Source organism: Myotis lucifugus, unplaced genomic scaffold (genome assembly GCF_000147115.1).
Source record: "Myotis lucifugus unplaced genomic scaffold, Myoluc2.0 scaffold_39, whole genome shotgun sequence".
Lineage (NCBI taxonomy): Eukaryota > Metazoa > Chordata > Mammalia > Chiroptera > Vespertilionidae > Myotis > Myotis lucifugus.
The window spans coordinates 4321571-4336512 of NW_005871087.1; the positions used below are offsets into that span (position 1 = coordinate 4321571).

General features: G+C 41.7%; 1 protein-coding gene across 1 annotated transcript in view; it reads left to right on the top strand.

Moving 5' to 3' along the window:
• The first annotated feature begins 829 nt into the window (after positions 1 to 829).
• NEK10 (NIMA related kinase 10) overlaps positions 830 to 14942 on the top strand; it is a 118237-nt gene continuing 104124 nt past the window's right edge. The window contains 4 exon segments of the mRNA XM_023752910.1: positions 830 to 929; positions 1206 to 1266; positions 8970 to 9100; positions 10737 to 10835. Of these exon segments, the coding sequence (XP_023608678.1) occupies positions 853 to 929; positions 1206 to 1266; positions 8970 to 9100; positions 10737 to 10835 (368 nt within the window). The 5' untranslated portion in view covers positions 830 to 852.

Here is a 14942-nt window from a genome sequence, read left to right on the forward strand (position 1 = left end):
GGAAGTTGTACTCGGCAGAAAGCAGGCCGGCTGCTGCAAGGTTGCTTTACCGAAAGGGGATGGTAGGAGTTTGTCAGGTAGATTACCTAACTAATGCTGGTTTAAGTTTCCACTTCTGGGCGAGCTGAAACTGTAATTAAGTCTTGGTTCAGTAATGTGGGGCTTAGCATAAGTGACTCCATTTTGGGTCTGTTGAATTGTTTTTAACAAGATGGTTGAGTGAGTTCAGGGCCTGTCCAACTGTCACAGAAGAGCTTATGACTGGAATTGATCCATGTGGGGATTCAAACACTTAGGAATTCTGGAAATCCAATGACATGTTGCGCGTTGCTCTGGACACTGTAATGCTTATTTGCAAGTGGATGAGGCTTTCTCTGGGACTCTTATGGACATGACCTGTGATGAGGGAGGAACCCCTAACTAGCAGCTATGGTCAAGGATACTTGTCAAGAAAGACAAGTAAGAAGGCATAATAGCATCAGTGGGGATGTAGGTATTTGCATATAAATATACATATTTTAGAAACCCCAAATGAGGACACTTTTCCTGACATGCAGAACAATACTTATTTGGAGCAGTGGGTCAGAATGTTTGAAATCAAGGATGACTTAGAAAATATGGGCTCTGGAGTACTATAAACCATTCTCTAAATGTACCCAGAGGCCTTCGGATGAGAATAGGAAATGGTATTCATATGGACATATTTTTTTGCATATTTAAGTAAATGTTATAAATGACTTTTTGGCTGTATTAACTGAGAATATTTTGGAGCATCCGACCCAACTAAAGTTTTTCCCTCCGGTTTACTTTGAAAGGAATGCAATGTTAATTCTGGGGCGTTGACGTTTGACAATGCCTGATCAAGACAGGAAGGTGAAGACCACAGAAAAATCAACCGATAAAAAACAGCAAGGAATCACCACCACCAGGTAACCCCATACTGAGTCTTTGCTAATTATGAACTCAGGCAGTGGCCAGCAATCAGATTTAATAGGTTTCTGAGAAATAGCGTGGACCCTTGACCACTGCTACTCTGGGTTGCGGTATTTACTGTAATGTTTGACCATTTGCAAAGTTCTAAAGAAGCGTTTAGTGTGCGTATGTCCATAAAAGCAGGCCTCCAGGTGGCAGTGCCATCAGTGGGTGACATGCCTAGTTCACCTGGAGTCTTCTGCTGGCTGACATTGTGTTATTCTTCCTCCTAGGGACTATTCAGATCTTAAAAGACTTCGGTGCCTTTTGAACGTCCAATCAAGCAAACAACAGGTAGGGTTTTCAAAGAAGGTGTGGACATCAATAAAAAGGGAATCACGTGTTTCCAAAGGGATCCATTCAACATCTTTATGAATGATACGCCTACTTCTCTTTTTTTCTTTTGCGTATTTTGTCTTTCTTCACCCAGTTGTTCCTCTCATACCTGCCAAGACTTGGGGCATCCATAGTTTTTTCACTCTTCTCCTCTCAGGCCTTGGACCCGCTCTATTCTATGCTTGTTGCCATGTGTCCTCATTACCAAAGCTCTCAGGTCTGGAAACAGCATGTCTTCTATTGAATGCCCGATGTTCAAGTCTTCAGAGCTTTGGGGCAAGTGATTTTTTCAAAACACTCTTCACCACATTTCCCTTCTTCTCCTCTTCACCCCCCTCACGCTGCCCACCTGCTACAGCAACGCTCCTGAGGATGCTGCAAATTGTCCCTTACTGAAAAGAGGGGAAAGGAGTGAGTTCGGGCTATTTTTATAATAGTATTTTTATATTTTTATTAGACAGAAAAAGGAATTTATCTGGACACATGTCTTTTCTGTTTTGCTTCTGTAAGACTTTGGAGAGGCATGAGATTAAAGGCCATCCCTGGAGGTTTGGGAACCAACCCAGCAATGCTAATAATAATAATAGAAGACACTTATGTAGCACTGTTAACTAGTAAGTGGCTGGGATGGGACTTGACCGTGGTGGCATGGCTCCAAAGCCTGCTATGCTATTCTCTCATTTCACTTGTTTAAGAGCTCGAGTGGTGGTAACTCAACATCGATGGTCTTTGCTATATCAACCAAACTTGGCAGAGAACTGCAGCATTTCTATCTATTTATTTATAGCAGAGAGTGACTTTCTAATGATTTGATGGCAACTAAAGGCCAAATAATGATAGTTCATTTTAGGGAACACTTACTATGTGCCTGATGCTTTTCCTGCCTTACCCTGCGTAACAACCAAAGCTCCCCCGTTTACAGGTAAGGAGCCAGAAGCACAGAGAGGTTAGATGACTTTCCCAAGATCACACAGACAGCTAATGGTAGAAGACAGATCTGAACTCAAACACGCCATCTCTGCACTGTGTGCCTCTAACCACTGAGATACCTTTTAAATGACTTGGGAAATTCAATCATGTACAGTTAAAAAAGTAGTCTAGTAAGCTCTGATTTGGAGTAAACGTGGCCTTAAAACATATTTTCTCCTGTCACTTCCTTCTTCTCTGTTACTAATGCCACACCCTCACTCCCCTCGCAGTAATTCCTTTCTTTTCACCCGCTGATGTCAGCAGTCACTCTTACCCTTTGTCTGTCTTAACACTGCTTAGTCTCCTTCTGGCTTACTGCTCACAACCTTCATGAATCATTGCCCCAAATCCAGACCATTCTCCCTTAGGAAGGTGAGCAGGATGACTCAGCATGCAGTTTTGGTTGTAGTTCCCATTCTCTCTCACTGCAAGTTGTTACCATATCGTCAGACTTCTGCCTTTTCTTTCTATTCCCTTCTCCCGAATTTCTTACCTATTTCCAAGACTCAAATCTAGTGATGCCACCTCCACAAAAAGCTTTCCCTTTCCCTTCCATTCTAGAAGTGAGCCTCTCTCTTCTCAAAGCACCATCTTTCACTCTCGTAGCATTATTTTCTCCATTGTTTTGGAAACTCTTGCCTACGTGTCTGATTTCCTGGCAAGAGGATAGATTTCCCAATGCCAACAGCTTTGACTTAAGCCTCTGCTTCACTGTATCCTCTATTCCGTGAATTCTTGGTCAGTTTTTGCCAAATTGAACTGTGTCTTAAGAATTGGGTTACCACATGGGTATGCATAACAACCCTCTAGCCAGGGTAAAAGAATCACCAGTGGTGGTTTTGGCAGTAGTTTTCCACCTTTGAAGCTAATGCTGCACTAGATCTATTGTGTCCCCTTTCAACACCTGGCTGTTAATGAAAGTGAATTGAATAGTTGCCCTCTGCCCTTAAAACCAGTTTTAGAATTTGCAATCTGTTGTTTGACAAGTTCATATGGCTTATCTTTCTGTGAAATATTCCACATGTATAAAAATGTGTATTTGTAATGTTTTAATTACTCAGAAAGCAGGTGGTTCTATGAAAAATAACTGCTCAACTATGTGAAGTTCCTGAGGTTCACGAAATTCATTCCTAATTCTGTGTATAAAACTTTCATTCATTTTAAATTCTAAAATAATAAATCTTATTCTGAACACCCTATTCTCCTTTCCATAAAATAGTGTAGAGGCATTTATAGGAGAAGAAAGAAATTGGAGGGAATAAATCAAGAATTTATTTATAGCTTACTTGTTCCAGAAAGAGAGTAAGGAGGTTTATAAAGATACATCAAGTATGACAGGTTATTAATTAAACCAGGGCCAAGAAGAAAGAAAAACAAGGGTTATAGCAAAGTAGAGTCATAGGCAGAAATGCCCATCAAAATGTGTAAGCGGGGCACACATTGGTTCTAAGATTATAGTAGCAGTCAGTTTGAAATCAGAAACTTGGGATTAAGGCCCACTCACCTGAATTTAGGTTCCAGCAAGTCCTGGCCTGTTATTTGTAAATGGGCCAAGATGGCCAATCAACCGGCTGAAGAGGAAATATACTTTGTGGGTTTGGGCAGAGAATTGCAAAACTGAGTGTCCTTCATCTGAATCTAATGAGTCCCGCCACTTCCCTCGTTGCTTCCTGTGTTCCAGTGTCTGCCTTCGCTGTTGGTCCTGTTTGCTCTTCAGCACATTAGCGTCTGCTGCTCCGTGGGACGGACCCACAGTGCGACAGAAGTGGGGGCAGGCACCAAGGCAGATGTAGCCTGCCTTTATCATAAGCAGGGTTAAAATAATCGTCACCCAGTGATGCCAAATAATTCCAGAAAATAATTGCTCCAGGGTTGTTGCAACAAAGGGAAATTACAAAATTGGTTGGAGATTTCACCAGAGGTTTTCACAAATCTTTTTTTAAAAAAATATTTCCTATTGATTTCAGAGAGGAAAGGAGAAGGAGAGAGAGATAGAAACATCAATGATAAGAGGAAATCATTGATCATCTGCCTTCTGCATGCCCCACACTAGGGATCAAGCCTGCAACCTGGGCATGTGCCCTGACTGGGAATTGAACCGTGACCTCCTGGTTGATAAGTCGACACTCAACCACTGAGCCACTTAGGCCAGGCCATTTTTCACAAATCTTGAAATAATCTGCCTAGAGCTGGAATTTCAGCCCTCTTTCCACCCCGCCATCCCCCCATCCCACCCCCACCACATACACACACACATTTAAAGCCATAGGGAGCTGAGAAATTGGTTTGCAATAAAAAATAGGATAAAGAAATTAATTAATGACAGGTCCATTAAATGCCTTTGAAATAAAAGGTTTTGATAGATGCTGTGGAAAGAAAAAGTATAAGGTACAGTTCTAGTGGTCTACAGACCAAGTGTAGGAAAGACAGCTCTGGTACATGACAAGGCAGGACCAGAATCCTGGGTGAATGGTACAGACGTGGGTACAGATTTTAAGGAGGATGGTTCTTGGAAAATGGGCTGGTTTTTCCTCAGCAGAATGGATGGGAAAGACATTCGAGGTGAAGTGAATAAAGTAATGAGATATCGGAAGGAGAGAAAAGAAGCATTGCAGAAGCCAAATGGTGACTGGACGTTTCTCCTGGAAGCAGTGATAAATGAAGCTAGAAGAAGTCGTGCAGTATCTGATGGCCCATCTACAAATGCTGTGCTGGATCCATAAGCGACAGGGAATGTTGACCTTTCCAAGTAGAAGTTGCATGATCAAAATTTTAGGAAGGCCTTTTGCTTTATTATCTTTCCTTCCCACTCATATTATTCAAGCTGCCCAGGTAGCTTTCAGTTTCTAAAGCACCCACAGTTTTTCTCTGCCCTCCAGCCTGAGTAAAAATCTGCCCAAAACACTCTGGATTACTCCTGGCATCCTGGTCCATGGCCCACCCTATTCTCTTTACTTTCCACCACAACTAATTTTTCAGCACGTTCTTATGCTAGTTTAAAACTTCCCCACCCTCATGGGTCTGCAAACTCCTTGAGGGCAGAGGCCATGGCCATCCTGCTTACTTATTCCGAGTGTCTCACACATCATCTGGCAAACAATGTGTCTGCAACAAACATGAGAATGGATGAACTTGGCTGGAGGTAACATACCAGATAAATCAGATTCGCAAGACACTGGACAAAGTGAGAATTCATTCAGCAGCTTCACATTTGAACACCTATGTGCCAGGCTCTGTGAGAGGTGCTGCCCTCAGGGTGGTCAAATTCGAGGAGGAAAGGCCGATGTGTCAACTAGACATCTCACTAAACTGTAATAAGTGCTCCACGAGAGATCAGCACAGTAATGCCACCAGGGAGGGAGTGAACAGCTCAACCAGGAAGGCTTGGGCAGGTGCGCACAAGGAGGCTGTTGGAGCTGAGCCCTGAAAAGTGATCTGGAGTTATAGCTGCAGCACACGCCCAGGCATGGAATGGTGGTTCCGGGACGGGTGACTAGTTTGATGGAGCCAGAACTTGGGGCATGGTTTTTTATCTTTTTGTTTATTCACTTATGTATTTATATTGCATGGCCTTGTGGGTCCTTATTTCATTCTGTGGTGGATTTGTCATCAAATACTGCATAGCAAATCATTCCCAATCTTAGTGGTTTATAGCAAAAAGGTCATTTATTGTCCCTCACCCATCTGTGGGTCATGAATTCAAAGCAGCTGGTCCTGGCTCAGGTTTCTGATGGGGTTGCAGTCAGGTGTCAGCGAGGCTGTGGTCCTGTCAACATCCCTGGGGCTGGAGGACCCACTGCCAACGTGACTCACTGCACGGGCTGCCAAGGCAGTGCTGTTTGCTGGTGGAAGGCCTCTCCACAGGGCTGTCCGTCCTCAGAGCATGGAGTGTGGGGAGGCCCTCCAGAACGAGTCACCTGACATGTTTAAAGAAACAATCATATTTGCCAATGCTATTTCAGATAAGGGTTTAATCTCCAAAAATTACAGGGAACTCATACAACTTAACAAAAGGAAAATAAACAATCCAATCAAAAAATGGGCAAAGGACCTAAAGACACTTTTCGAAAGGCCGAGAGACATATGAAAACATGCTCAAAGTCACTAATCATCCGAGAGATGTAAATCAAAACAGCAATGATATACCATCTCACACGTGTCAGAATGGTTATCAACAAATCAACAAATGACAAGTGCTAGCGAGGATGTGGAGAAAAAGGAACCCTCGTGCACTGCTGGTGGGAATGCAGACTGGTGCAGCCACTGTGGAGAACAGTATGGAGTTTCCTCAAAAAGTTAAAAATGGAACTTCCATTTGACTCAGTAATCCCACTTCTAGGACTATATCCCAAGAAACCAGAAACACCAATCAGAAAGGATATATGCACCCCTATGTTCATAGCAGCACAATTTACAATAGCTAAGATCTGGAAACAGCCTAAGTGTCCATCAGCAGATGAGTGGATTAAAAAACTGTGGCACATCTACACAATGGACTACTATGCCGCTTTAAAAAAAGAAGGAACTTTTACCATTTGCAACAGCATGGATGGAACTGGAGAGCATTATGCTAAGCGAAAAAAGCCAGTCAGAGAAAGAGAAATATCACATGATCTCACTCATATGTGGGATATAATGATCAACATAATTTGATGAACAAAAATAGATCCAGAGACAAATGGCAAGGGCAGAGGTGGGGGGGGGCAGTTAGAGAGCAACCAAAGGACTTGTATGCATGCATATTAGCAGAACCAATGGACACAGACACTGGGGGGATGGGGGCTTGCTCTTGGGGGTGGGAATGGCTGGGGGAGTCAATCGGGGAAAAAGGAGACATATGTAAAACTTTAGACAATTAAAAAAAAACGAAAAAAAACACACACAATCGTGTCCTTTCAAATACTGTGAAAGGTGATGATGCTGGACTGGAAGACAGGGATGGAACAGTATGAAGGAGACCTCTGAAAAGCACATGGACTGACTCAAGAGTGTGTTTCTCCTCATTGGAGATAAATAGATGTTGGAGGATTGAGCGCGGTGGAGAGGGAGGGAGATTGTTTAGATCTGAATCTCAGCTCTGTCCTTTGCTAGCTGTGTGACCCTTAGGCAAGTCACTTGGCCCCTCTGTGCCTCAGTTTTCTCATCTGTGAAATGGTATTTACCTCAGTGGGGCCAATCCACAGCCACCACAAGACACAACATCCTGTTTTACAGGATGAAAGATTTATATTACTATTTTGAGAGAATTCAACTGTGGCTTGCATATGACAAAGAAGGATTCTGAGTTTTTTTATTTTTTTATTTTTGCTAGCTATTTAACAATATTCTCATTATAATGCATTGTTTTATAAGCTGACTGCCTTATAGGAAGTCAGACATTCTGTTTGGATAAGGAAATGATGTCTTTATGCAGATTTCTATCAAATATTTTGATGGAATAAGATAAGCACAACATATTATAGCTTTATTTGATAAATATGGTATGTAGAATGAAACAACTTACTGAAAATTGGATGCATTATCCTGTTATATTATGCTCTACTTACCTAATACATAGTAATTTAGCTAATTATAGAACATCCCTTGTTTGTACTTTGGGAAGAATAGGCTATTTGTTTGCACTATGCTCAACTTCACTGTGGTACAAAAGCAATTCTCAAGGTTATCCCACTTGTAAGTACATATTAGTAAATGAAACGATTTGAATGCTGATAACTTGAGAATTTATTATGTAAGTAATTACCAGTTCCTGTTGTAAATGGAGCATGCTCAAGTTGTTGTGGTTGATTTAAGCACATTTTACTTTTCATATGGTGAATTACATAATACTAGAGGCCCGATGCACAAAAATTCATGCAAGAGTAGGCCTTCCTTCCCCCCGGCTGCCAGCACAGGCTTCCCTCCGGCACCCGGGAATGGGCTTCCCTCCTCCAGCCACCAGCAGGCACCCAGGACCCGGGCTGGTTCCCTCTGGCCCTGGCTTTGTCAGGAAGGACGTTACGGAATGACATCTGGAAGATGTCTGGTCTAATTAGCATATTACCCTTTTTTATTATAGATAATTTCATGAGGTTAAGACTAATTAAAAGTGATAGAATCTTCTTTACCTTTATATCCATTGCACCTGGCAAGTAGTGTTGTGTGATTGGTAAATGTTGAAGAATGGATGGATGGATGGATGGATGGATGGATGGATGGATAGAATGAACAAATGATGACTTTCAGTTTGGGGCTCCACTCCATACAAGCGTGTTCTGGCTAGACCCTGAAACTCCCCATCCTGGTTGCACATTTGAATCACCTGAGAAACTTCAAAATATCCTAATGCCCAGGCCTTGTGCGGACCTGTGTCCCAGCACTGTTTGAGGTGGGGGGATCCGGCATTGGACCAAACAGCCAGTTCCTGTTCACTTCCAGACTGAAAATGCATAAATAACTGTAAGATATGACAGGAGGTGTGATGAGCTATGAAGGAAAACGAAGCAGTCTGAGATAGAAAGAGTAAGTGGTGTTTAAGTCAGTGGTGTTCAATCTTGGAAAACCCCTCCATTGGGCATGGCTATCATGTTAACTATTGGTTTGAAGAAAGACTCGTTCTCCATCCCCCGCTTCCGCCCCTCCCCCTTTTTGTTACTTTCTTTATCCTGGGCTGAATTGTTATCCTCACGTACTCTGTGCTTCTATTTCTGTAGCTTCCAGCCATTACCTTCGATAGTGCCCAAAATAGCATGACGAAGTCTGAGCCCGCCACCAGGGCGGGTGGACACAGAGCTCGAGGTCAGTGGCACGAGTCCACCGAAGCTGTTGAACTTGAAAATTTTAGGTAAGAAATCCAGGATCTCCCTTGCCTTTAGCATCCTATTCTAATTAGCCCAAAGCTTTCTCTAAGTTTATCAAGGGAGCTGAAATTTAACTCATTTCAAAATTTACCACGAGGATTCTTAATAATTTTCGTCAGTGCCTAAACAATTCCAAGAAATAGTGTGTACATTACAGGCTAACTGGCTGCCGGTGAAACTGACTGGGAGCTTGGGGACACTTTGGTGACATGCAATTGGCATTTGCTCCGTGAGGAAGTGGCTCCACGGTATTGACTCTCTGAGGCCGATTCCAAGCTTCGTCTTCAGCGTGGTGTGTGCATACCTCGCCAGCCATGAGGAGAAATTAAATAACCCATGGCCGTGAACGATGTGGTGGCTAAAGACGGTGGTTGTCAAAACAACTGAGCTTTTCAGAGGAAGGGCTTGCACCTCACCTTTAACACGGACAGTGTCAGCCCTTGTTTGTCTCTCCTGTCGCCATGCAGAGCTTCTAGAAGCTGCACGTTCCCATGGCCACTCCCCTCCCAGGAGCTGGTTCTGTCAGTTTTACGGTGCACGAAGGTCATTTGGCACTAAGTGCCACGTAAATAGTGAGTGACATGAAATGCCAACATGAATATTCTAGAATGATCATTTATTTATTTGGCCTAGATTTTGTTTCCTTGTCATTTTATGACAGTGAATTAAGTAGTTAAAAAAAGTCACATGATGTTACAAGTTCATATATCTAAAATACAGTTTTAGTGAGGGATGCTAAATTCTTTAAAAATTGTTACATATTCAGTTTACCAGTGTCCATGTACTAAGACACCATTATAACCCTTGCCTGCCGAGGGTAGGGACACACTGTCCACTGTTATCTGTGAAGGCAGACAGTACAGATGGCCGTGTAAGGGTCCACAAATTGCTTTCGAGGTGGTATGTTTATGTGATCACAGCTTATTAGGCCTAGATCTTAAAGCTGGTCTACTTTAACATTACACAAAAATGTTCTATATCTTCTGTAGCAATGTGACCCTTTTGTACATTTATCGCTTATCCTCTCCCAGTTCTAAAGTATAATGTCTGGGATATTTTTTACCTCTGATGGCTGTAATACCAGAAAAAAGAAGCCGGAGCTGGACTTGGTTAAACACACACACACACACACACACACACACACACACACACAATCAGCAACCAAAAACTCTCACTATCTACAAGGAAATATGTGGTTAATAGCTATAGTAGCCATCAATTTTCTACCCACTTTTCTATAGTCATTTTCTACAGTGGGTAGAAAAGTGAAAGGAGGAATTCTCTAAGTACTGCTCAGCTGTCTAAATAATGCGCCCCAATCATTCTTTCCACATACTCCTCTCCTTCCTCTGACCAATTTTAGCTGTTAAGTGTTTGCAGGGTGTAAGTTAGTTAATGTGGTAAAATGAAATATATATATATATGTTTGTGATCTTAATGTTAACTTTATAACTGCATTTCTTTTTCTTATTTTAATAACTGATATTTGCCTTTGGCAATAGATTAAAATCCAAGAATCCCTGAACATTTGCATGAATACAGGTGATCATTCTTTGGTAACTTTGCAGCATCCTAAATAATTTTTTGTTATGAAATACTTTTCTGTTTGTTTCATCTCAGTATAAACTACAAGAATGAGAGGAATTTCAGCAAACATCCCCAGCATCAACTATTTCAGGAGATCTTTACAGCCTTGGTGAAAAATAGGCTCATATGCAGGTAAGATTGTCCCAGGAAAGATAGACCTTTACAAAAATGGCATATTTTACATATCTCTTGCATATGGTTTAAAGCCATTTACAAGACTGAATATAACACACATAAAGGATAAAACAGAGCAAAGGCCATTTAGGAGATGAATAAACAGGCCTTGCACATGGTCTCATTGAGATTACTCTGGTTAGGTACCGAAGTTTGCTGAATTTTATGATAAATATGGTAAAATGAGAAAGGCAAGCGACACTGTTTTCCTTAGTTTGAGTTTGGCTACTCAGGCAGAGGTTATGGTCTGGGTCCTTCTGAGGGAGACTTCAGGTAATGCAGGGCAACATCCTCACAGGGCACTTCTGTAGTCTATACAGAGACTGACCACGTGGGCTGCCCAGCCTGGACCTTGACGAAAGGGTGAATATGTGACATCCACTCGCAGCCCGATGACGACCTGTCATCCCAGGACCAACTCAAATGCTCTTTCCTTTGCTCCCCTTGGTCTTCACACAGGTGCAGTGTGGGACTGTAGAGAAGGAACAGTTGGCCAGTTCTCTAGGTTCTCTCTTTAGTCTCGGGGGGTTTTGGTGAGCCACTGCTGCTGCATTGCAGTCAGGATTGAGTTTTTCCCCTCAAGTTTCTGTTCTGGGCTGCTGGAAGGAGGCTCCCAACACTTGGTCGTGGTAGGACTTGGTCCTCTACTCTGCGCAGGAGGCCCAGACCCTCTCCCCGACCCAGCATTGGCTGAAAAGACGTCTATGAAAACTTTACATCTTCCCCACCACTCGAGACTTGATTGAGATATCTGAATTCTGTCCCAGTGAGATGAGAAAAAAAACACACTGCTCTTATTCTGGAAAATAGGAGAGATAGTAATAATTTAATGCCTTGATTGAAAGACAACTCTGACTTGGTCCAGTGTAATAGCTGATGTTAAGTAGAACATCATCCTAATGGGTCCTCCATGATGAATCAGCTACTAAATGCATGCCTAAGTGGTGGCCTAATGCTTGGGTCTGTTGGGTCAATTTAGTATTGAATATTTACATACTGGGCAGTGACTGCTAAGTATGTCGAGAATTGGGACAGCGTGTCATACTTTTGTACTTGATTTAAGCAGAGGGTGATTAGACTGGCTCAGATGACACAGAAGCCTAGAATCTTGATGATGGTCATGTAATTAGGTCAGTGCTCAATTTTTGACAATATATGCAAAGTTCGTTGAAAGATTAATGGACATTGCAAAGGACCTGAAGTTGTCCTGGGTTATTTCTTCTTGAGCTTGAACAGAGTAGAATAATGATTAGTAGCAGAATAATTATGCCTGGAATAGTATTAGAAAAATGAAGTTCTTTAATTTGTTTTGAAGACAACTATCACGGATTCTTCAAGGGATGTTTAGGAGGCTATTTGTCAGGTTGGTACTTTGAAAAAGGGAGCAGATTTCCTGTGTTAAAGCTGTAGAGACCTCTCGGTGTCCCTACACTGAAGGCACTAGATGCAGATATTGTTGTGGAAAATGATTGGGCAAGGGTTGGCATCCAACAGTTGAAAAAGATCTTAACAATTCTGAAGGCAAGAGATCTCTTGTCAGGACCTTTCCAACTTCTTAGTGATTAATGAGGCATCTTATATTGGATGGTGTTACTGGTTTGCAATATGAGCAGTCCCTGGAAATCTTCAAACCAGGAAAGGATGATTATAGATCTCTTTGCTTTCATAGTATGAGAAGGAATTTGGGAATGTTAACCATCAAGAACATCCTTTTACATCATCCTTTGGCTGCTGACAGATTGGTATGTTCAGTTCTATTCTAAAAGCAGGGTTGGGTAAAAGGTCTAAAGGTCTATTGTTTCTCAGACCATGTAACCTTGCTAAGTTGGGAAGACTACCCTTTTGTCCTTTTCTGTCTAACTTTAGACTTACAGAAGAATTAAATCGCAGGGCTGTAATTCTTTTCTGGTATGGCTTTCTTTGTGACCATCAGACTTAATGTTGACTGGAAGGCTTGGCTTCAATTCAATAAACAAATTGTTGAGCATCTACTATGTGCAAGGAAGAGAGATAGAGCAAATGGTAGAGAAGGAAGAGTAGGTAAAAATACAAAGATGAATAAGATGTGTGGTCCCTTTTTTCTAGGGACTCGGAGTCTACTTTGGTCAGCAAAACAGTTATTTTCTACCATCTATAAGGGAACATATGGTAAATATAAACTGTGTATATGAAGACCACCAAAGGCTGGAGGTTCTGGTTGTAGACATGATTGGCATATTCAGGATGTTATGCCACTCACTTTTATCCTGAGAATATGTCTGATTGGGAATTTAATCTCATCTGTGGAGTGTGAGCTCTCCCAATTCCTCTCCCTATTTATGTCCAATTGATGTTGTTCCTCTTCCATTCCACTCCCCAACTTCAGTCAACCCCTGTCCCCCACTTCTGGATACCTCACTTCTGGATTATTTTCCTAAGATTGACCTGTGATACTCCCTTGTTCTCAGAAATGACATTGTCAGGCAGCCTCTGAAATGAAACAGGACTTGTTAATCCAGAGTCAGATAAGGTAACACTGTAAACACCTCATGGTAGATCTCAAAGGGTAAGTGAAAGTGTGGCCTCTGAATCTCAGGTTACTGCTGGTTACACATGGTAATGATCCCTATGTGGGCCGAGTATGGGAGCAAATTTTGATCTCCCGACTTTTATTTCTGCCATAACATCATTTGTCTATATAGTAGACTCTGCTGTTGTTAAACAAACCTACCTCATCTTATCTGGAGAAAATTGCAAAGAAAGCACAAAGGGTGCTTGGTATTCAAAATAAGGTTCTGAGGTTCTGTAGAGAAGTACAAGTTGTCACAAAATTGACATATTTCCCCGTTAACTGACCACTTATAAAATTGGCCTCGACTCAACTATCTCTTCTGTGTATCTGCCCCTCTGAGCCTCCTCTCTGTTGGTTCATTCCTTGCTGATTGCCAGACAAAGCAAATGTACCATAACCTACTTGTGAAATGAGCTTGTGAATCTGGCTAAAGATGTAGAATGTTACGAAGTTACTGAAAGTAACTTTGAATTGAAGAAGAGAGTGTTAATGAAAAAGAGAGTGTTAACAAGGAAGATGACAAGATTTTAAATAGCAAAGAGTAGGAGATGCCATTAGGAAAAATTGATGAATCTAACATATTTGCAAAAGTGAACCTCTTAATGCTGCAAAAGTCAAAAGTGAAGTCAAGGATATTGGATCACCTTATACAATTTTGCTAGAAAGAGCGTGCCAAAAGAGGTCAGCAGAATCTATTCTTGCTTTTTTTTCTACTTGTTATGGTTACAGTTATATTTAAATGGAATATTGCCTCTGCTATTTATTGTGAAATTTGGTGCTATTGTAAGGTGGGTTCATTTAACTGGCCTCTTTCTGATACAATTATTCTAGAATTGCCAGGATAGCCCCGCTTTCTAACATATTTGCAGACATGAACCTCTTTATGCTGTAACTTTTATAGAGGTGAGTATACCCCAGGTTCTCTAATTCCAGTTAAAAGAGACCCAACTGATTCATTTAGCATGATCTTTTCTGTCCAAAAATGCAGTCACTTTTCTGATAAGAACAAGTTGGTATCATTATTTTACATCATATTTCCTGAAATACTTTCTACAAATTTGAAATATTTTGGAAATGAGTTTGAAGGGAGTCTAGCTTGGGAAGATTATGTTTACATTCTATACAAGAGCTCAAGAACTTCTTGAACTAGGGGAACACATCTGGCCCAAACATCACAATCTTGTTAGAAACGCTATTAGAAGTGTTCTGGGAACTTCACAGACACCCTCACCGAAAGGACCTATGTAGTTATGTTTACTCATCAGACCTTTGTGCCCAGGTCCACTCCTGGGCATATGTCTGATGCAGGTGACTCTTCCTTTGAACTTTTCCTGATCCTCAGCATTAGCTATCCAGACCCTGTCACAGGAGGTCAGAGGAGAGGACTAGAAGTTAGGATGCAGCAGCAATCTCTTCAGTGTCTTGATTGGGGTCTTAAAATATACGAAGTTGATGGGAGAGATGCTTTTTCTGGGATTCTATCTCATCAGGGAGTAGAGAGGCCACTAGGGGCC